Source organism: Sorghum bicolor, chromosome 9 (genome assembly GCF_000003195.3).
Source record: "Sorghum bicolor cultivar BTx623 chromosome 9, Sorghum_bicolor_NCBIv3, whole genome shotgun sequence".
Taxonomy (NCBI): Eukaryota; Viridiplantae; Streptophyta; class Magnoliopsida; order Poales; family Poaceae; genus Sorghum; species Sorghum bicolor.
In genome coordinates this window covers 46,498,280-46,518,978 of record NC_012878.2, presented here as the reverse complement: position 1 = coordinate 46,518,978, position 20,699 = coordinate 46,498,280, and the positions used below count along the sequence as shown (strand labels likewise).

Here is a 20,699-nt window from a genome sequence, read left to right as displayed (position 1 = left end):
TGAGGACGACATGCTATATATGACAAGCGAAAATTTAGGAATAGCAAACTTGCTATTTTAGCAAACCAGATAGCACACCTGTTGGTCAGGCTGGGCACCAAAAACCAAGAACCGAGAACCGAACCAAAATTACATGGAACTGAACCGAAAAATACCGAAACCGCAAAATTTGGTTCCTATTTGCCATGTACCGAAATTACCGAGATAAATTCAATTTTGTACCTCGGTAAACCAAAGTACCCAATGTGTACCGAAATATCAAACAGGCCCAAGAACAGCCCACATAAGCCTAAGCCAACTTATCCTCTTGCGCCAGGAACCCTAGCCCAAGTGCCCAACTTTCGTCCCCATCCTCACGCAGGCACATCGCACGCTGTAGCCGCTTGCACTTGCAGTGCCGCAGCCCCCCCCCGTGGCCCAGCGCCCTCGCCCCCCACGGCCGCACCTCTCGCTCAGGCTGGGCACCAAAAACCGAGAACCGAACCGAAATTACCTGGAACCGAACTGAAAAATACAGAAACCAAAAAATTCGGTTCCTATTTGCTAGGTACCGAAATGACCTGTACCTCGGTAAACCGAAGTACCGAAATATCAAACAGGCCCAAGAACATCCCACATAAGCCTAAGCCAACTTATCCTCTTGCACCCAGGAACCCTAGCCCAAGTGCCCAACTCCCGTCCCCATCCTCACGCAGGCACGCCGTACGCTGCAGCCACTCGCACTCGCAGCGCCGCAGCCGCCCCCGCGGCCCCGGCCCCCCCCACGGCCACGCCCCTCGCCATCCTCGCGGTCGCACCGTCGCGGCTCACGCAGGCACAGGCGCACAGCACGCTAGCAGCCAGCGCCGCACCCGTCGGCCACCGCAGCCCTAGCGGCCCCTCTCGCGCCGGCGCGCCCATCCTCAAGGTCGCCGCTCGCGCAGGTGCAGCGCGGTCACCGCACCCGCCGCAGCCCGCGGCCCTACCGCGCCCATCCTCGCTGACGCTCGTCCCCAGCACCGGAGTCGTCGACGTCCGTCTTGACGCCGACGCCCTGTCCCTTGAGCGGTCACCAGACACTCAACGCAGCGAGCCAACGACGGCTACTTCCATTGTTGAATTACATGCTGCCGAAGTCTGTTCGGTAATTTCGGTAAATACCGGAACCGAATCGAATTTACCGATACCGAATTTCCTCGGTACCGAGTTTTTTTAGGAATTGATCGGTATCTATTTTTTCGGAACCAAATTTATATAAATACCGAAGTACCGAATCAGTTCAGTAATATCGAACGCCTACTTTTACTTTAAAAATGTAAAAATAACATAGATAATATGGATATGATATGTGTTGGAGTGCGAGGCTTGTGTAGCGAAGGAACCAAACGCACCCAGTCGTTCCTCCTGCTTCCCACTCCCACCAACCTCCTCGCGTGTTCTTCCTTCTCCCAATTTCCCTAAATCCCGATCTCCACTGCTAACAGGCTCCCCCTCCTGCCTCCCGCCTCTCGCCAGTCGCCTCGCGCCGTCGCCTCCGTCCTCCGCGCACCGGCTGGCGACCCTGCGTACGCACCTCCCTCTCCCCTCCCGCCTCTGCTGTACCGTGGGAGCCCGGCCAGCTGCCTAGGGTGGCCAGGCCTTGGCTCCGCCGGTGGCTGTGGCGTTGCTTTGCTCCCTAATTTGGTTGGATCAGGCGTGTCCTGGGAGCTATGGTCAGTGCATTGTCTGTTGCCAGGTCATAAATGTTGAGTCTCTGACTGTTTAGTGAGGATTCTTATTTGCTAATCATGAATTTGTCTGCGTGAAATTTCATATGGATTACCTCTTTTTTTTTTCGCACACGAACATCTACCACTAGATGCGAACTACAGTTCACTGACTATTTCATTTGTACACAACAATGCATACTTCATTAACAGTGCAAGTCACTTCTGCAACTGCTTATCGAACATCTCATAGTACGGTATTACCATGCTGTATGTGGTTTTTTGTTTGATGTAATAGTATATAATGTTTTTTCCCTTTTTTCTATTCCAGCTATGCTGATTGTGAGGAATTTGGTAGGACCTCTATCAGGGTTTTAAAACTAGAGTGGTGCCGCCCCAGCTGGCCAGCTATATAATATGGACGAGTAAGAGTTGCTTCAGAATAAACCTTCTTTCCTAAAGATGTTACGTTTAATAATTGTATAGTGACCGTTTTGTGTTTCAAATTAAGCAGAGAAAATGTTGTTGAGCTGCTGCAACGTTATCGCCGTGACCGCCAAGTATTACTCAACTACATTCTTTCTGGCAACTTGATCAAGAAAGTTGTAATGCCACCTGGTGCAATCTCTTTGGATGATGTAGATATAGACCAAGTCAGTGTTGATTATGTCCTCAACTGTGCTAAGAAAGGTGAAGTATAGCTTTATTATCGGAGTTCCTTTTTTGTTTGTTCTTGCATCAATTCTGAGAGCGCTTAGAAAATGTAGGTGAACCTCTTGACCTTGGAGATGCCATCCGCCTTTTTCATGATAGCCTTGACTATCCGTATGTGGTGAGTTGGTTTATATTTTGTTTTCTTACTATTTTTTTTGTCTTGCTGAAAAGTTCTTTTGTTGGTTTCGTTTGAGTTAGTTCTTTTGTACCACATCTCATATGAACATCTAGATACTTTTGTCTCCCTTATTTTGATGGCATACATTTTATCCATTATCATATCCATGTACCTAAATACTATTATTTCTTTGGCCAGAATAACACTGGAGCTGTAGAGGAGTTCTATTTACTTACAAAACCAGAATATTCAGGACCAGCTCCAACAAGAGAACCACCCCCTATCCCAGCCACTGCACCATCACCAGTTGTGATACCACCACCGGATGTGGAACCAGCACCAGTTATTGTGTCATCACCAGTTGCAGCTACCAACTTGACAAAATCACAATCATTTGATTCTCCGACCGAGAAGGAATTAACTATTGATGACATTGAAGACTTTGAGGATGATGAAGATGAATTTGATGGTCGAAGGGCTTCTAGAAGACATCAAACTGATGCCAGTGATCTACTGTTGCGGTTACCACTATTTGAAACAGGTACGAGTTATGAATTGATGAACAACTACCCTGAAATTACATGTTCAATAACAGATACAGATAAAGTGCTATGCCTTTTGGTGATCATCCATCTGTTCTGTTTTCGTTTGGGTATTTCATTGGTGATTTCGTCGTATCATACTAGTCGTGTGCTATTTTTCTCTCTCTCGAATGTGCAGTGCAGGAGAGTTGCATATCATTTCAACTAATAATAAAAAGATGAAGAAAAATCCACAATGATCAACAGTACAACTAATGCGCCATGGGAAAATATACAAATGACCCGACAAACAAAACCTGGCCTAAACTAAGCCATTGATAGGGAGCTGTCCCTGGCTCCAGCTGCACACTAGACCTCCCTACTCTTTCTTTTTATTTTTTTAATTGCCTGAAAGATTTCACTCTAATGAAGTAATGATTGGGATAACTAGGCCATTAGTCATCAGTTACTTCTTCAACCTTTTTCATCTTCGAGCTTGAAAGTTATTGGCAGGTACGCTACTTTTTCAGGTATTACAGATGATGATCTTCGTGAGACAGCATATGAGATCCTTGTTGCTGCTGCTGGTGCTTCAGGGTAGGCCTGTGCATCTCTTTACATCCACATAGGGTTCTCATTAAAAGATAACAAGTCTTCCTAGGGCACAATATAACCTATCCTATTTTGGTACATTTAGGGGTCTTATAGTTCCTCAGAAAGAAAAGAAAAAAGAGAAGAGGCACAGATTAATGAGGAAACTCGGTCGTAGTAAGAGTGAAAGTGTGGATACCAACACTCACCGACAACCTGGTTTAGTTGGTTTGCTTGAAACCATGCGAGCTCAACTTGAGGTTTGATGTCCTAACTTTTTTTCCTGGTGACTAGATTAGCATGCCATTTTCTTATCTTAACCTATTAGTCCACTCAAGTTTAATTATATTTCTACATTTGTATGCTTTTACCTTCTAAATTTATTTTGAGTGTTACACAAGACATCATGGAGAACTTTGTAATCTGAAATGTCATTATTGCCATTAGTGTTTTAAATGCAAACTTTTGAGGTGATTAGATGGCATTTCTGTGATACTAACTCATTTTGATGAAGAAAATTTCTTAAAGGACTTTTGTACCTTAAATCAAAGGAATATAAGCACCTTTTTCCTGTGTAGATTACCAGATTAAAATTGCTGAATATAGAGGAACTGCTATTTATCCAATCGAATCTAGTGACTGACTTGCTATTCAAAATTATTAAGTGAATAGTTAATTTTTGGTAGTTGGCACCTGCCACTGGAAATCTACAGTTCCCTAGGTTGTATCTTGGTGATTCCAGGTCCCATAAAGCATTTAAATATGCTCATTTTTACATTTGCTGACTGCATCCCCCCTTTTTTTCTGGATAGATAACAGAGTCCATGGATATTCGAACTAGGCAAGGATTACTCAATGCTATGGTTGGCAAAGTTGGAAAACGGATGGACAATCTTTTGATTCCATTGGAACTATTATGCTGCATATCCAGAGCTGAATTTTCTGATATGAAAGCATACCTTCGTTGGCAGAAGAGACAGGTTAGCATTGCTTTGGTCAGTTATTTTCTAAATGACCTTGAATCATATCCTCATTTCATAACATTATATCCTATCATCTGTGTTTTTTGGGGTTTAGTTAAACATGCTGGAGGAAGGCCTCATAAACCATCCAGTTGTTGGATTTGGGGAGTCAGGTCGAAAAGTCAATGAGCTAAGGAGCCTTTTTAGAAAGATTGAAGAATCCGAGGTTTTATTCATACACAAGAAAAAGTATTATGCTTGACCTCTTATAACCCTTGCACGAAATCTCCACTAATTGAGAATTATCCTTGTGTATTTTTTCGCTAGTCCTTGCCACCATCTGCTGCGGAGGTTCAACGCACAGAATGCTTAAGATCACTGAGAGAAGTTGCCACTTCTCTATCTGAAAGGCCTGCCCGGGGTGATCTTACTGGTGAGGTTTGTCACTGGGCTGATGGATACCATCTGAATGTAGCATTGTATGAAAAGATGCTTGGCAGTGTTTTTGACATCTTGGATGAGGGAAAAATTACAGAGGTCACTATCTCAAATCCGTGATTGCAGTTTTCCACTGAGTAATTTCACCATTAGCAATGATGTTTCTCTTACGTTTTTTCTTTAATCCACCAGGAGGCGGAGGAAATCCTTGAACTCTTGAAGTCGACTTGGCGGATACTAGGAATCACAGAGACTGTTCACGATACATGCTATGCATGGGTATTATTTCGACAGGTGAATCCATGATGAAGTAAATTAAGGCTAAGTTTGTGGAAATTCTGTTTTTTTTTTCTGTGTTGCTGCCAAATATCTTTACAACAGCAACCAGTGTGTTTCTTCACTGCTGAATATTGTCCATGAATTGCTTATTGAATTGAGCCTATTTTAGCATCTTGGGCTCTTTCTTAAAAGTTCCGCATCTGTCAAAAGCAGGGAGGAGGTTGTTCAGGATAGGGTTTCAAGTTTTGTGTTTATATATATATGCAAATAGAGTTTCCTTAATATGCAATAGTTCACTGGAAGCTAGATGTTCTACAAAGTTTTATTCTGCACTGTGCTACTGGTTTAGCTCAAATAAGCTGCCTCCATAAGAGTGATAATCTCCTGCATGTTCAAGAAAAAAGGAGTATGGTAATTGACATAGGTTCTGCAACTCAGTTTGTTCTTACAGGTGAGCAAGGACTTCTGAAAGTTGTGATTGGCCATTTGAGGAAGATACCTTTGAAAGAACAGCGTGGTCCGCAGGAAAGATTATACTTGAAAAGCCTGCGTAGTTCTGTTGATGCTGAGGGTAGCTATCAAGACTTCACATTTTTCCAGTCTTTCCTGTCTCCAATTCAGAAATGGGTGGACAAGAAACTAAATGACTATCACCTACATTTCTCCGAGGTTTGTTTTCCAACCTCCTGGTTTGGTCTTGTGCTACACTGTATGCATGGACAGTTATTCTATGGAAAATATACCCTTTACTATTTGGAAGCTAATCCCTTTGTTTCGACAAATGTTTGATTTTGTTAATTTGTTTACTTTATGTAGCAATATTTACAATACCCTTTTCACTGAAGGTTATTTTTGTAACGTGTCCCGCTCATGTAATCTTTTGTTCATTTGTTATTTTGAACCCGCAGCACACATGTGCATAAGGTTGGTCATCGTTATTTAGCTAAGTTAAATGTAATTGCATTACCTTTCTAGTCCGATCAATAAATTTAGTTCTGAAATCTCTTATGAACATTGTCATCTTCATCTCTTTCTCATTTTGGCCTCTTATATGTTTCGTTCACTTCCTATGCATAAGATTTACCACATATTTTTCTCTTGATCCACCATTTTATCCATGGGTGCATGTTGCTATTATTCAGATTTCAGTACCAGACATATGCTACTCTACGCATTTCATACATTATATTATATATATACTCCCTCCTGTCTGGTTTATAAGGCGTAGTCAAACATTGCATGGTCACCCAAATTACAAGTTGACCATTCATTTATTCTATATTATATATTTTTATTATTATAAAATTATGATCATTGGATAGTATATTTGATCATGAATCTAACAATATCAAGTTTACAATTGTTAAAAATTGTTCACCAAATTATTGGTCAAAGATTGTGAAGTTTGAACCTTGTTTTGCGTGTTCACCTTATAAACTGGACCGGAGGGAGTATATAATATACCACACTGAACCTTTTTACTCTCATTTGCTTGCAACAAGAGATCATTATTTTCTGCACATTCAGACTTTCTTTATATTTACAGGGCCCCAGCTTGATGGCTGATGTTGTGACAGTGGCAATGCTTACAAGGCGGATTCTTTGTGAAGAAAATGACAAGGTGCTTTTACTTTACTTTTGTTTCTGATCACTGTTGTTGCCATCTCACTTTAATGGTAACAATTTCTGTTCTATTTGAATACAATCACTGCAGAGTAAAAGAGAGCAGAAGTGTTCATTGTTTGCACATTTAGAAAATTCTGATTTTGGGCACCCATTTACTTTTGTGCATCAGGCACCGGAGTCTCCTGACAGAGATCAGATTGACCGTTACATCACTTCTTCAGTCAAAAATGCTTTCTTGAAGGTGACATTTGTGCAGCAGCCATTATTCCATTGGTAGTGTAGTTCAAATTTATATGGACTAAATTTCCTATCTTTGATTTAACCCCATTTTACCATGAGATGGTTATCGATGACACATTTATGTTCTCATGTGTGAAACCTTCAATCTTTATCGGTTGTCACTGGTCATTGCACCTGTACATTACTTTTTCACATTTCATTTTTATCTGTTTGACTACTCTTAGGGAAACATCATATGCATTATTCCTAGTGTGGACAAGATTCTTCTCAGCTGGATGTGTTAGATGATTGTTCTTTTTGTTTTTGGTAGAGGACATCCAAGCCTGATATAAGATGTATGGTCTGGATGGTTGTTTTGTATCTTTGCCTAAACATTCCTGTGGATATTTCTGGCCATGTGGTTACAAAGGATTTGTAGTGGTGCCTTTGTGTCTAAACATTTATGTGGATCACTTCCGTGTGTTGAAACCTGAATTGGACATCATCATTAAAGTTCAGATAGCACAATAAAGAATTGGCACATACTTGTGTTCCTTTTGATGATACGTTACCATCATATCATTTATTGTAAGAAAAATATGCTACCATTTCATTGGTTGATGAAACATTCTACTATTTTCCTTCCAGATGGCACATTCTGTAGAGTTCAAAGCGGATGCTACACATGAACATGTTTTAGCGTCTCTAGCTGAGGAGACAAAGAAACTTCTGAAGAAAGATACAACCATTTTTACACCTGTTTTGACAAAATGGCATCCACAGGCAGCAGTTGTTTCTGCTTCTCTCATCCATAAACTTTATGGAAATAAATTGGTAGGTTATATCAAGCATATCTTTTAAATGAATTTGACTTTGTAACTTCGTGTCTGCATGCTTACATAGAATCGTTTTTGCCAGAGACCATTCCTTGAGCATGCTGAGCATCTTACGGAGGACGTGGTTTCTGTATTTCCGGCAGCTGATGCTTTGGAGCAATACACAATGTCTGTGATGGCTTCTGTTACTGGAGATGATGGTTTGGATAGCATATGCAGAAATAAGCTAGCTCCATATCAGGTCACCTTAACCTTCATGAAGTAGTATAGAACTTAGATAAGTGCAAGCAACCCATGTGTTTACTTACATTTTTTTGCCATTTTATCAACCAATGAGTGCTGAACAGCGAAAGATAGATAATGTGTTATGTATTTAAGTGCATTGTTGGTGTAGTGTTGTTTATCCTAAATTTTTTTTTCGAAAACCTTGTTTATCCTAATTCTCTGCTTTCCTTTTCTTAGATTGAAAGTAAATCTGGTACATTAGTTTTACGCTGGGTGAATGGCCAACTTGAGAGAATTGAAACTTGGGTTAAAAGGGCTGCTGACCAAGAGGTAACCCACATCTGTGTCTTTTTTGTTTATAGATAATTTCTTTGCCTAATTGTATTATTACTAGTACGGCCATTCACCATGGGATTTGAAATGAAAAATCCAAGTTCTTTATATCCTTAGAAGTGTCTTTCAGCGTATTTGTTAGTTTGATGTTTGACCTTAAATTCAAGAAAGTAAAAACATATGTTGTTAGTGAAAAATTTTATATAATGTTTACTTGAGCTTTGTGTTTTAACTAGTGACTATATATTGTGCTATTTGAACCTGCTATGATTTATGGAAATTTCCATAATTGAAGGATGGATTTCTGGAATCTATTGAAACCGTTACTTGGTCTAGTTCTATTTTCGAATATATATAATTGCAGTTTTCTACCTGTGAGTTTGTGTAAGGATCCAATAACAATTTTGACTACTGCTTCCGTTTCCTTCTCAGTTCTTTGCTGGCTTATTTTTGCTATGTAACGTTAGTTAATACTTGTGAACTACAATTATCGTTTTGTATGTTCCTATCTTCCCTATTCTAATTTTTATGCTCCACAGGATTGGGACCCTATATCCGCTCAACAACGCCATGGGAATTCTATTGTAGAAGTCTATAGAATCATAGAAGAGGTGCTTCTTTTGTTCCTCATTATTTTGAAATTTCATTCATGCTAAAAGTTGTTTTGATTAAATGAAGTTTTTCTTTCATGCTGTAATCTCAAGAATTATTTTGTTTGCACTTTATAATTTGTTTTGATGTTATGTTTGCAATGCCATGTTAAAATGTTGATTTGGATGAAAGAATGTAATTGCTTAATCAAAAGCAGAAACAGTGCCCAGGAGGACGCATGTCCTTGAGATCATGACCGTCTTTGTGTAGCTCCTCACCAGAACGAAGTAACAGAGGATAACAAAGGCGCTTCAGCTGTATGTCTTCTTCACCCATACAGAACCAACTCCTCCATTGACCTCCACCCAGCACGCCATGGATCCTGCTCCCCCACCTCCTCCCCGCCCCTCCCGGAGCTTCGGCCCTTCACCACAGCTGACACTAACTGCTCTGATCATGACGCCTCCACCTCCTTACCCAACCACTGTTCACCATCACTGTGGCTGGTGGCACCCTGCTGCCGCTCCATCCCTCCAACCAGCCACCAGCACCGCAGGCTGGTAAACTCCCAGGACATCCCTCTACAGCCAGAGGTCCCCAAAATCCCCAACCCCGAACCCAATCCGTAACCTTGCAGGGGCCGCAGACGTGGTCACAGCGCGTTGAGAGGGATGTGAAGCGGAGGGCCAAGGAAGAAGGTTAGGCAAGGAGGAAGGAGGAAGAACTGAAGAAGCCTGCCGTTAGAAGCCTGTCATTAGAACTAATCTTGATGATCCAATCTGATGGACCCGATGTCCAGGACGTGCGTCCTCCTGCACACCAAATAATTTTTGTTGTTTAATTATAACTTAATTATGCAATCATTAATAATAAACTCTCTGTATGTATTCCCATGCCATCACGTTAGTAGTGTAGGTGATGAGATTTTTTGCACTTTAAATCCTTGGAGCACCTACGTATAGTCTAGTAATTTGTTTTTTTTTCCTTTTTTTTTCTTTGAGGGCATGGTAAAGTTTTCTTACATCCTTGTCTGCTGTTATATGTTTTTATTATTACCCAACAGAATAATACTCCATTCCAAATTGTAAGTTGTTTGGCTTTTCTAGATAGTATACATAGCTTTTGCTATGCACCCCTAGATATATGTTATGCTTAGATACATAGTAAAAGCTATGTATCTTGAAAACCTAAAATGACTTACAATTTGGAATGGAGGGAGTAGTAATGTTGTCTTTCATGATTGGCTTTGTGCCAGTGTGGCTCTGTAGTTAGTCCATTAATGAAACAACAGTGTCTGGCCTCCTATTTGTAGAGCCGGTTATTTGACAAGATCTAACAGATCTGATTTACATGTCCGTAGCAAATATCTACATTAAGGGTTAAGCAACTAAAAATTCTATGGAGGGTTGCTGCTGCTACTGTAGCCATGGCTTTACTGTGCTATGGCAACTCAAAGCTCAGCATGTCGTCCTAAGTAAAAATAAAGAAATAAGTAAACAAATATTGAACTCAAATGTGTGGTTAAAAATGTGACATAAAAGTATCAAAAGGTCATTTGTAAATTGTATCTCTAAAGGCAAGCCATAAAATTTGGGTTCTGTGTAATGTACATGAAGATACATTTGTGTGTTAGAGATATATGAAATCATCTTTGATCACCATTCTATATGTTTCCTTATTTACTTCTTTTTACTACGTACTGTCTACTGATTTTATGAGTGGCCCTTTCACACACGTTGTGCAATGATGCAAATTTATCATTTAATTAAGAAAGGGGAACACATGTCATGTAAATTAACATTTAAACTGTACTGAGGACGTCAAAGATAGTTCCTCCAAGAAAAATGGTGCCGAGTGCTCCAACCAAATTTGTTGGTGTTACTAGTGGCTTACTGGCTTTACTGTCTACTTTTAGGTACAATATGACTACCAGTAATTAACATGGGAAAATGATGAGTTTGTTATAGTAGCTGTACCTACACTCCATGAAGATTTCTCCATGCTCTTTCCTTCCTGCCTTTAATTCTTGTGATACAGCATACTACATATAACTCAACTGCTGTATCAATTTCTTTTGGTGATTTAACTGAGCTGTTTATAATCTGCTTCCCACTGATCTCTAAACAGCAAAATGCTGATTCTTCACAAACTATTGCAGACTGCAGATCAATTTTTTGCATTTAAGGTTCCTATGCGAGATGGAGAATTAAATAGTCTATGCCGTGGTCTTGACAAGGCATTCCAAGTTTATACACAGCTTGTTACTGCACCCCTAGGTTTGCACGATCATGTTCTTTTCTTTAGAGCTTCTTGATATCTAAGGCAGATATTTTCTTGTGCATGCCTGCTCAATAATGTATACTGTACAAGTATAAACACCTGCTGTTCAGTATAAAAATAGAGAAATATCCATCTTATTTTGGTAACTCTTTTTGTAATTAAAATATCTTCATTTGTCTAGCTATCAAGTGACAATGGCTTTTGTCTGCTTGCAGTTGATAAAGAAGATTTAGCTCCGCCTGTTCCTGTTCTTACTCGATATAAAAAGGAGCTTGGAATCAAGGCTTTTGTAAAAAAGGAGGTCCAAGAAGTTAGAACAGTTGATGAGAGGAAAGCTAGTGAAATTACTCAGCTTACAATGCCAAAGCTGTGTGTACGGCTCAACAGTCTATATGTGAGTCTCTTATTGCCATAGCTCATGGTTATTTATAATTAATTCCTGAGCATTTTGGAGTGCTTGGCACTAGGACTGCAGACACAGCTATGTAATTTCTGTTGCAGGCTTCAAAGATTTTTTTTCTGCGTATCTTTATATTAAACTATTAAAGAGAGAAAGGGGAAGAACACACACGGCAACCATGTCACCACCTCTAGGAACTAAGAAGTGATTGCAAGAGACAATATATAAGTTAAACACCTGCACTAAACAGTAGCATGACCTAACCAGAAACAAAAGGCCAACCAATACCCTTCCCTGACCAGAAAATAACACCTGGAGCTTTCGGGCACCAGCGAAACACCAATGCTGCAACTCTTCTTTAAAGAACAACTGGGCAGCTGGCAAAGGAGGAGCAACTCTTTCAAACACATCTGTTCCTGAGATTCCACAGGGTCCAAAAACCCAAGATCACAGCACTGTTGAACCCTTTCCTTTGAGCTTTATGAACCTTCACATTGGCTTTCCTCCAATCAGCAAAGCAGTTATCACTGCGTCTAGGCACAGTGTGATCCAAACCAACAGGGGGCCAGTAAGCTGTACCACAATTGCCGAGCAAAGACACAATTAGTGAGAATATGTTGCACTGTTTCCTCTTGATCACACAGCACACATTTCTCTGGATGAGGGAGACCCCTTTTAGCTAGTCTGTCAGCAGTCCCAGCACTTGTTTCTAAGTGCAAGCCAAAGAATACCTTGCACTTGGATGGCAGCCAAGATTTGCAGAGTCGCTTCCATGGCTCAAAGGTGCACGAAAGAAGAATGCCTTGTAAGTGGATTTAGAAGAGAAAACACCACTTTCCTCGTGCTGCCAAAAGAGTTGATCCTCATCTTCATGGCCACCTCTTCGGCTCTTCTAAATAGTGCAAAATTTGAACATACTGCATCAAGCCTTTCAAGGAGAGTCCATCTTGAATTTCCCTTACCCAGGTTCTGTTTACAAGAGCTTGAGCGACAGTCCTCTACCGTTCACACATCTTCTGGGCACACAAGCAACCAAATGTGGCTGAAGTCTGATAAAGACCATCCATGTAGGCGTAGCCATTGATCAGACCAAAACAGGTTTCAAAGATAGTGCACGTTCTTATGTTATATGCATTTTCTAATCAATTTTGTCTTTCACGTTTCCTAGTATGTCTATCTCCCTTTTCAATTTATAGCTACCATTAATATGGTGCGATGTCTGTAATATCCTAGTTTAATATCAGTAATTTAGATTATGCTGTCTACAGTTCAGTGTTCTGAAACCTTATATTCCATCATGGTGTCTATAGTGTTATGCTTTTGCCATGATTTACATCAATGGATCACACAACATCATTTTGTCTTTCAAATGCTTTCCCTGTTTATTGTATTAAGGCCCTGTTTCGAGGGGCTCCTCCCAGCTCTGGTTCTTTCCTGCAGCAGTACTATAGCATAGCCAGGAGAAGCCCCAAATATGCAGCTGCTCCCTTTCCCAGTTCATTTTTGCTGGAGCCGGAGACATTTGTCTTCCTGCCTCAGTGTGCTACAGTACAAACAGTGTCGCACAGTGCTTTGGGAGCCAAAGCCAGAGCCCTCAGAGCAGCACCAGATGGGGCCTAAGTCTCGTCTTTGTTAGAGCTTTCTAATCAGAAGCACTTTTTTATGCAGTATGGTATCAGCCAGTTGAGTAAGTTGGAGGACAGCATTAATGAGAGGTGGGCTTGGAAGAAAAGTGAAAAAACTAACATCAGTAAGTTCTCTTTCTACTAGTTTCATACAATTTATCTCTTGATAGGTAACTGCCCAAAATTACTTGATCTTCCTAGTACAGTCCTTGTAGATTAAAGCCAATCATATATATGATTGTAATTTATTTGCCAGGACGTACAAGTGAAAAGTCAAAGAGTGCCATCCCTCAGAAAAATCAATTTGATGGCAGTAGAAAAGAAATCAATACTGCTATTGATCGTCTGTGTGAATTTACTGGTAAGGAAATATAGAGAGGCAATGTTTCGGTAGAAGCTTATTGCTATTGATATTTGAACCTTTTCTTTTCTTCCGTAGGGACAAAGGTTATATTCTGGGACCTGCAGCAGCCATTTATTGAGAATTTATACAGAAACGGTGTTGCTCAAGCTCGATTGGACACCATAACTGAAGTGCTTGATTTGGTACGTTACATAATATGGACTAGCTTTTCAAGGAATTCATTTTCTCTGTGTTTTTCTTTTCTTTCAAACTGGACACGTCATGTCTGTGTTCAACCTGAGCAATTTATGGATACTGACATGTGACTGCATCCCCAATCATGGTAAAGATCATATTTAACTGTGAACATGCAATGATGTGTCCATATTTATATGTTTCTCATTCTGTTGTTAAAGAGGAACAATAACATGATTTTATTACTCAGAGTTCTATCTGGCATTCAGACCAAAGTGCAAGCATAAGCTGTTACATTAAAAACCTGAAGGCACATTAGTTTTTGAACTGTGGTGCTCCTTATTTATGGTACAGCTCATTTTCAGGTCCTTAATCAACTTTGTGATGTCATTGTGGAACAACTGAGGGATCGTGTGGTTACAGGGCTACTGCAAGCATCCCTGGTAATCACTTTAGCTATTACTTTTATGATGGGATTTCATAACATTCTGGACTATGTTCTTAAAGCTCTCTCGATTGGTAGGATGGCTTACTTCGTGTGATACTGGATGGAGGTTCTACACGTGTCTTCTCTCCAAACGATGCACCTTTTTTGGAGGAAGATCTTGAAACCCTGAAGGTTATATCATTTACATAATTATATTGCCTGCTTTGCTGTATTTTATTTATTCTTTTAAGAGACAACAGAATAGCGGTTCCATTTTGTGCTAGATGGCTGTTTGTCGGATTTTTTTGTATTTTTTTTAACCCTTTTTAGATTATATTTTTAAAATAACCTTACCCACCTTTTGTTTTTATCTATAACTCTTTTGGCTGTGCCAATGCACGCGGTGTGGCAAATCACTTTCCGTGTCACATGCATTTGCACAGCAAGGTGTGCCAAGAGTAGGTGTTAGTTTAGGTGTCGTGATAGCATTAAGTGTATTTATTGGTCTATATCCGAACTAACTGTTAGAGTAAATAGGAATAGTACCACCCTATATAATCAGCCCATGAGGCCCAATGCAATATATCTAATATTCCACCAATTATCCTCCATGGTATCATTCGCCTATATTTAGATCCTAACCCTAGCCGCTGCTGCTTCTGCACCGTGCGCCCCCGAGGAGAGGTCGATCTCCGTTGGGGGCAGCACCCCTATTTAGGCGCCCGATCCTATTGATCCGGCTGCCATTATTGTCGTCACACAACAGATCAGGATCTCCCCTACATCATCGTCGGGCCGTCGCCGCTGTCTCGTCCCTAGGCTCGTTGTCGGTTGTCACCGTCGACACCTGATCTTCGTCGCATGGTGGCAGATGGATCTTGCCCCGTCTCGTGCCGTCGTGGTGGCGGCACGCCCGGCCACATGCCCCGACCCTACACTGCCATGGAGGCAGCTAGATCTGGCGTGTCGCTGCTGTCAGGCGGACCTGCCCATCTCCACCACGTCGATCCGCGTCAGCGCCTTCGGCCCCGCGTGTCTATGACCTGCCGTGCGCCTTGCCTTGCACTGCCCGATCGGGTCGCACCACTGCCGTCGTGCTGTCTCGCAGTATGTTTTTGGTTTGCTTGATCACTGATCAGTATTGAGCCGCCCACCGCTCGTCGACCTCGCGCGTTCTACTCCGACATCGGCATCGACTTCATCGACACCGTCTCCGAGTACTATGTGCATCTTCTCCGAGCAACAGGGCTGCTGCTGTGTCGCCTCATCGGGCTGTAGCACCGCTGTCCGTGTGTCCTCTTCGCTGTTGCATCAACAACTGTGCTGTGCAATCCCTGCTGTGCCATCCGTCTGCACAAGGTCTTGGTCCTGCTGATTAGGTCTTCGTCATCGAGTTGCCATTACCCGCGTCGTTGTTGAGACCTGCTCGTCGACATGTCTTCTCGCATTGCTTCTTCGTCCAACACAACCACACGGTTGGGGCCCTCTCCCTTGTACGCTCGGTATTGGCTACACCAACGCGTGCTTTCATCCCTGACACGTTGGTGGATCTAGCAAATCCAGTTGTGCCTTGGCGCTCAGGCGGCTTGACTGCATCAACTTTGGCATCGACCCTGCCGTTCCCACCTCGTCTGGCTCTATTAATTCGCTGTCTTTCTTCTACGTCTATGATGGTCCTGACTTCATCGACTTCGGCATTGCCCCCTCCCATGATGATTGCCTTGACGTGTCTTCGTCATTACCATGGCTCCCCTTGTGCGCCTACAGCTCCATCGACATGGCAACCCGACCACAACTACGTCAACCTCGGCCATCTTCAGCACGGTTTCTTCAACCATTGCCTGCCGCACCCTCATGCTCGGCTACCTCGACGTCGGCACAAAGGGCTACCGCCTTGCATGAGAACTCATCGGCTTCTTCTCCAGCCACAACATACGCGGGGCATCAACTGTTATGACTGCGGGGAGATGTTAGCTTATCAGCTTCTTCTCCAGTCTCACCTAAACCCGTTGTGATTGCGCGGGGGGGGGGGGGGGGGGGGGGGGATGTTAGAGTAAATAAGAATAGTACCACATTATGTACCCACATGAGGTGTTAGTCCTATGTACCCTATATAATCAGCCCATGAGACCCAATGCAATATATCTTATATTCTACCAATTATATCCTCCTTCACTAACCAACAAGAAAGGATAGGTATAAATTTAATGAAGGGGCAGCTGTGAAAGGGTGATTCCCCCTTTTCCATTGAAGTAGGGATTAGGGAAGGGGGTGATTGATCTTTTTTGAATCAGGCCTTACTGGCCAAGCTTCTATTTCTAAACAGAAACGCCCAATACATCGAAACTCATTACCCATGGATAAAGCAAAGCCGAATGATTTACTTCACGGGCGAGGTCTCTAGTTGAAGTCCAGGATGGCCCAGCTGCGCCAGGGAAAAGAATAGAAGAAGCATCTGACTAGAATTCTGTGGAAAGCCATATTCGATGAAAGTTGTATGTATGGCCTGGAGGGAGATATTTCCTATCTTTCGAGATCCACCCACAATATGGGGCCAGTCTGGCGGGCTGTCTTACCTACCCTTAGTCCAATCTCGGGTAGGTGCTTAGGCAGGGTACTAGTACTAGCCTGTTGCTGGAAACGCGTATCGTGATCAAATTGGATGATAGTTTTTTCTTTTTTTTTTCTTGGGAATGGTCAAAGCCTTTCGCAGTTGAGCAAAAGGTTTCGAGTTTGAAAACAGAGTCGTGGGAGGGGTCTATCGGCGCATATTCCTCATGGAAAGCTTGCCATGCCACTCCCATTGGCATGGCAAAATAGAATTGCCATGCCACATGGACTAGCATGGCTAGGCTAAACCTTATAAATATCATATCATTTTCATAAGCTGTCGGCTAGAGATGATTTTTTTTTTACAAAAGTTGTAACACTAGATGAGTTCTACAACTTCCTAGTTTTGAGTTTTTCATTGTTACAAACTTTCAACAAAATATTAAGCACATACCAGGGATTGTCACATTAGAAAATCATATATTTATCATACGAGGTCAGATGGGTATAAAATTTGCAGAAGATTGTAGCTCTCGACAAGATCTACAACATTGTAGTTTCGTGTTTTTTCATTTAAAGTTGTTAAGATGTTTAAATAATTGATACAAACTTCCAGAAGCATATTAATCACATAATGGGGTGTCACCTTTAGAAAAATAATATATTTTTTCATACAGAATTGGATGGAGATGAAATTTATATGAAAAGTTGTAGCTCTCGAAAAGATCTAGGAATATTAAGTCAACTTGAGTGTGTTATTGTTTCATGTTTACATCAGTGTATGTATTTGAAGTTCAATTCACCGCTTTGAGTTACATGATGATCACATATGCTGCAACCAGAGTCCGAAGTATACATATGGTTGGATAAAGTTTTCTAAATTGGACCGAACTTATAGAAAATACAACACCTGTGGCATCCAATTAGTTTCATTCAAATTTTGTTCAAATATATGTTTTGATACTGTATTTATTTGAATTAATACGTGCCAATACATTTTTTTCTCTAAAAACTTGGTCAAAATTTGAGTTGTTTGACTTGTACAAACTTAAAAATGGCATATAATTTGGAATGGAGTATCATGCCTTGACAGGATTGGACACTGTTTATGCTGTCTTTATTGAGCAAACAATTGACTATGATCTAAATATTCATGTACTTGCTGTAGGAATTTTTTATTTCTGGTGGAGATGGACTGCCTCGGGGAACTGTTGAAAACTTGGTCTCGCGTGTACGTCCTGTAATAAATCTGATCAAGCAAGAGGTAAAGTTTTGATTATGTTCTCACTAATCATGTGCTCATGTGTTGTCATAGCTTTTAGAAAATGACAAATCCTAATATCTATATGCTAATCTAGCATAGAACTTAAGGTTTTGGTTTGGGGGCAGGACAGGGACAAGGTGGGATTTCACCTCATCCTACTGTTCAGAGAAACCGGAGGATGAGACAGTTCGACTATATCTGGAACTACCTCGTCCCTAAAAAAATGGCGGACCAACTCGTCCCTTGCTCATGCTGTCTCCCCCTGTTTCTTGCTAGTCCTCTCACCCATTGCATTGGAACTGGGCAGCGCTGAGCTCACCTCCCCTCGTGCCGCCCGCGTGCCTCGCAGTGGCCCTCAATGCCATGGCCCCATGCTGCCACCTCCCCTCCTCACCTCGCAGTCAGCAAGGGGCGGTCTCAGCAGGCATAGATGCACTGCCAGGCAGGGGCCACGGGCTAGCCAACTTCACAGCCCTGTGGCTTGGAGGCAGATAGCCACGGGCCCTCTCTGATGTTTTTTTTTTCTTCTTTTTTGTTGACTCTCTGGTGCGAAGAGGTGCCCCTGCAACCGTCCTCTGTGCTCTTCCTTCCGCCGATGGCTCTTCCTCCTGCTGACGCTTGCTTGCCTCTCCCAATATTGCCAGGGGGCACCAGCCGCCTTGTCTGTCCTGGTGGCCTTGCCGAACTCATTCTGGGCCACATGCCCAGGGAAAAGGTAAGGCATAGGGAGACTGGCACATGGACCCCACAAACAACAGTTGCTAATGATTTGAAATAGACATCCGTCCCATTCCTCTCAATCCCTCAAACCAAATACAAAACAGGGATGGCCCGATCTGCACAACCAAACAACAAAGAGATGAAATCATCCTAAACCAGAAAACTGAGTTCACAAAGAAAAAACCAGAAAACTGAGATGGAAACGTCCTGGTCACAAATGTAATATCATGAAGCAAAATTCTTTATTATATGATCTGATATTTTTCAGTCCACAATGATATCCTCCAAGGTAGAGAGTGAAACCTACCCCTAGCCACAACCATCACCAACCAGATATAGTGGACGTAACTTAGGCTGGGTGCTAGAAGCTAGTGGTTCATTGTAACTTCATACTAGCGGCCTAAAATCCCTTAGGGCCCACTGTCCCAGTATTCTCACTCGAGTGAGCTCTTTTAGCCTAGATGAGGCCTTGGCCTCGCTAGAAAGGAATTATATTTTTGGGGATTTGACCAGGCTAGGGGCATTTCTTTCTCCTTGCCCTTGTGCCTAATAGCAGTCAGTAGGAGTCTGTCTCTCTGTGGTGTGAGTGGGTGGGCTTGTAAGGGTTCTTTCCCCTTTTTCTTCTTAATATATAATGATACATTGCTATCCTTCATGTTCAAGGAAATCTACGTACCTTAATTGCTATCTATATGCATCACATGTTATTGTTCGTCATATATCTGCAGACCCGTGTGCTTATTGATGACCTACGAGAAGTTACTCAAGGGGGCAAAAGCAAATTTGGAGTGGACTCCAAAACTCTCCTTAGGGTCCTGTGTCACAGAAATGATTCAGAGGCATCACATTATGTAAAGAAGCAATTCAAGATACCCAGTTCAGCTCCGAGCGCCTGATTGATTGCAAACCAAAACAAATATGGAACAGGACAGTGCAGCCTTGCTCGTAAACCAGGAAACAGTGTTCCACCGCCCACTTGCAAGTTTGTGTAACAGTTGTGCAGTAGTAACACTAGGATTTAGGGTGGACGCTGTAGTAAACATGTGCACTAATTCAAATACATTGGTCTTGTATTGATGGTAGTTTTGGTTCATTGGAGCTTCCCCATTTAGATTCTTTTTGTGGACTGAAGGCATTCCTGATCACAATGTCAAGATTGAAATTCATGTTTCACTATTATTTCTAGCATGTTTTCTTGTAGAACACTATAATATGATGAATTGTTTGCATTGCATCATTTGATGCAAAATTGATGCTGCTGAATTGCTTAATATAGTACTGTGTACTATATTAGGCGTCACAGCTATGATATGAATTCCCAATCCAAGGTACAAGTTCTATTTCTCGACATGTTTATGTGCTGCCATAACAAATAAATTCAATTGGATTTTGCTGAGTTGCTTAACGATGTTTGTTGTCCGAGCTGCAATCTTCACTCTAGCATTTTTGTTCACGTATTCTTTGCTAATTTCTCATTCCATGAGCTGACTTACGTCATTCTACCCCTTTTCTCATTACACATCCAGTGTTAAGGCGCAACTTCGCACTGACCCAGCAAACGTCCTCAATGTATTTTGCTACCATCAGCACACCAATGCTTCAATAGTCGAGTTGCACCCACGATGTGTCACAAGTGTAGAGAGATAATTGGAGCCAACATCGTTGTGTATTGATCTCAATGAATATATATGGTGTACATCAAGGAGGTTGCTCACTGGGCAACCGAGGCTATGGCGCAGAACGTGCGTGCAAGAGAA

The 20,699-nt window shown here is 41.9% G+C and overlaps 1 protein-coding gene across 4 annotated transcripts; it reads left to right on the top strand.

Annotated features, from left to right (window-relative positions):
• LOC8077924 lies at positions 1,345–20,282 on the top strand. 4 transcript variants are annotated; one of them, XM_002440951.2, is made up of 27 exons: positions 1,345–1,691; positions 2,017–2,110; positions 2,200–2,375; positions 2,453–2,517; positions 2,716–3,058; positions 3,569–3,635; positions 3,736–3,889; positions 4,442–4,609; positions 4,707–4,817; positions 4,919–5,128; positions 5,222–5,323; positions 5,747–5,977; positions 6,855–6,929; positions 7,104–7,175; positions 7,802–7,987; positions 8,072–8,230; positions 8,452–8,544; positions 9,087–9,158; positions 11,297–11,414; positions 11,634–11,812; positions 13,487–13,568; positions 13,700–13,804; positions 13,883–13,989; positions 14,347–14,424; positions 14,505–14,600; positions 18,127–18,222; positions 19,671–20,282. In XM_002440951.2, the coding sequence occupies exons 2-27, from the start codon at positions 2,103–2,105 to the stop codon at positions 19,836–19,838; spliced, it is 3,321 nt and encodes a 1,106-aa protein (XP_002440996.1). In that variant the 5' UTR covers positions 1,345–1,691; positions 2,017–2,102; the 3' UTR covers positions 19,839–20,282. The 4 variants fall into 4 exon arrangements, with proteins under 4 accessions (XP_002440996.1, XP_021303071.1, XP_021303073.1 ...); XM_021447396.1 differs by having other exon boundaries at positions 7,023–7,175; XM_021447398.1 differs by having other exon boundaries at positions 1,346–1,544; positions 7,023–7,175.

Excerpts from the sequence above, each read along its gene's own strand:
- LOC8077924 (XM_021447396.1), top strand. Across the intron at positions 2,376-2,452 it reads CCTCAACTGTGCTAAGAAAG|GTGAACCTCTTGACCTTGGA; the intron begins GTGAAGTATAGC and ends TAGAAAATGTAG. Across the intron at positions 5,129-5,221 it reads ATGAGGGAAAAATTACAGAG|GAGGCGGAGGAAATCCTTGA; the intron begins GTCACTATCTCA and ends TTAATCCACCAG.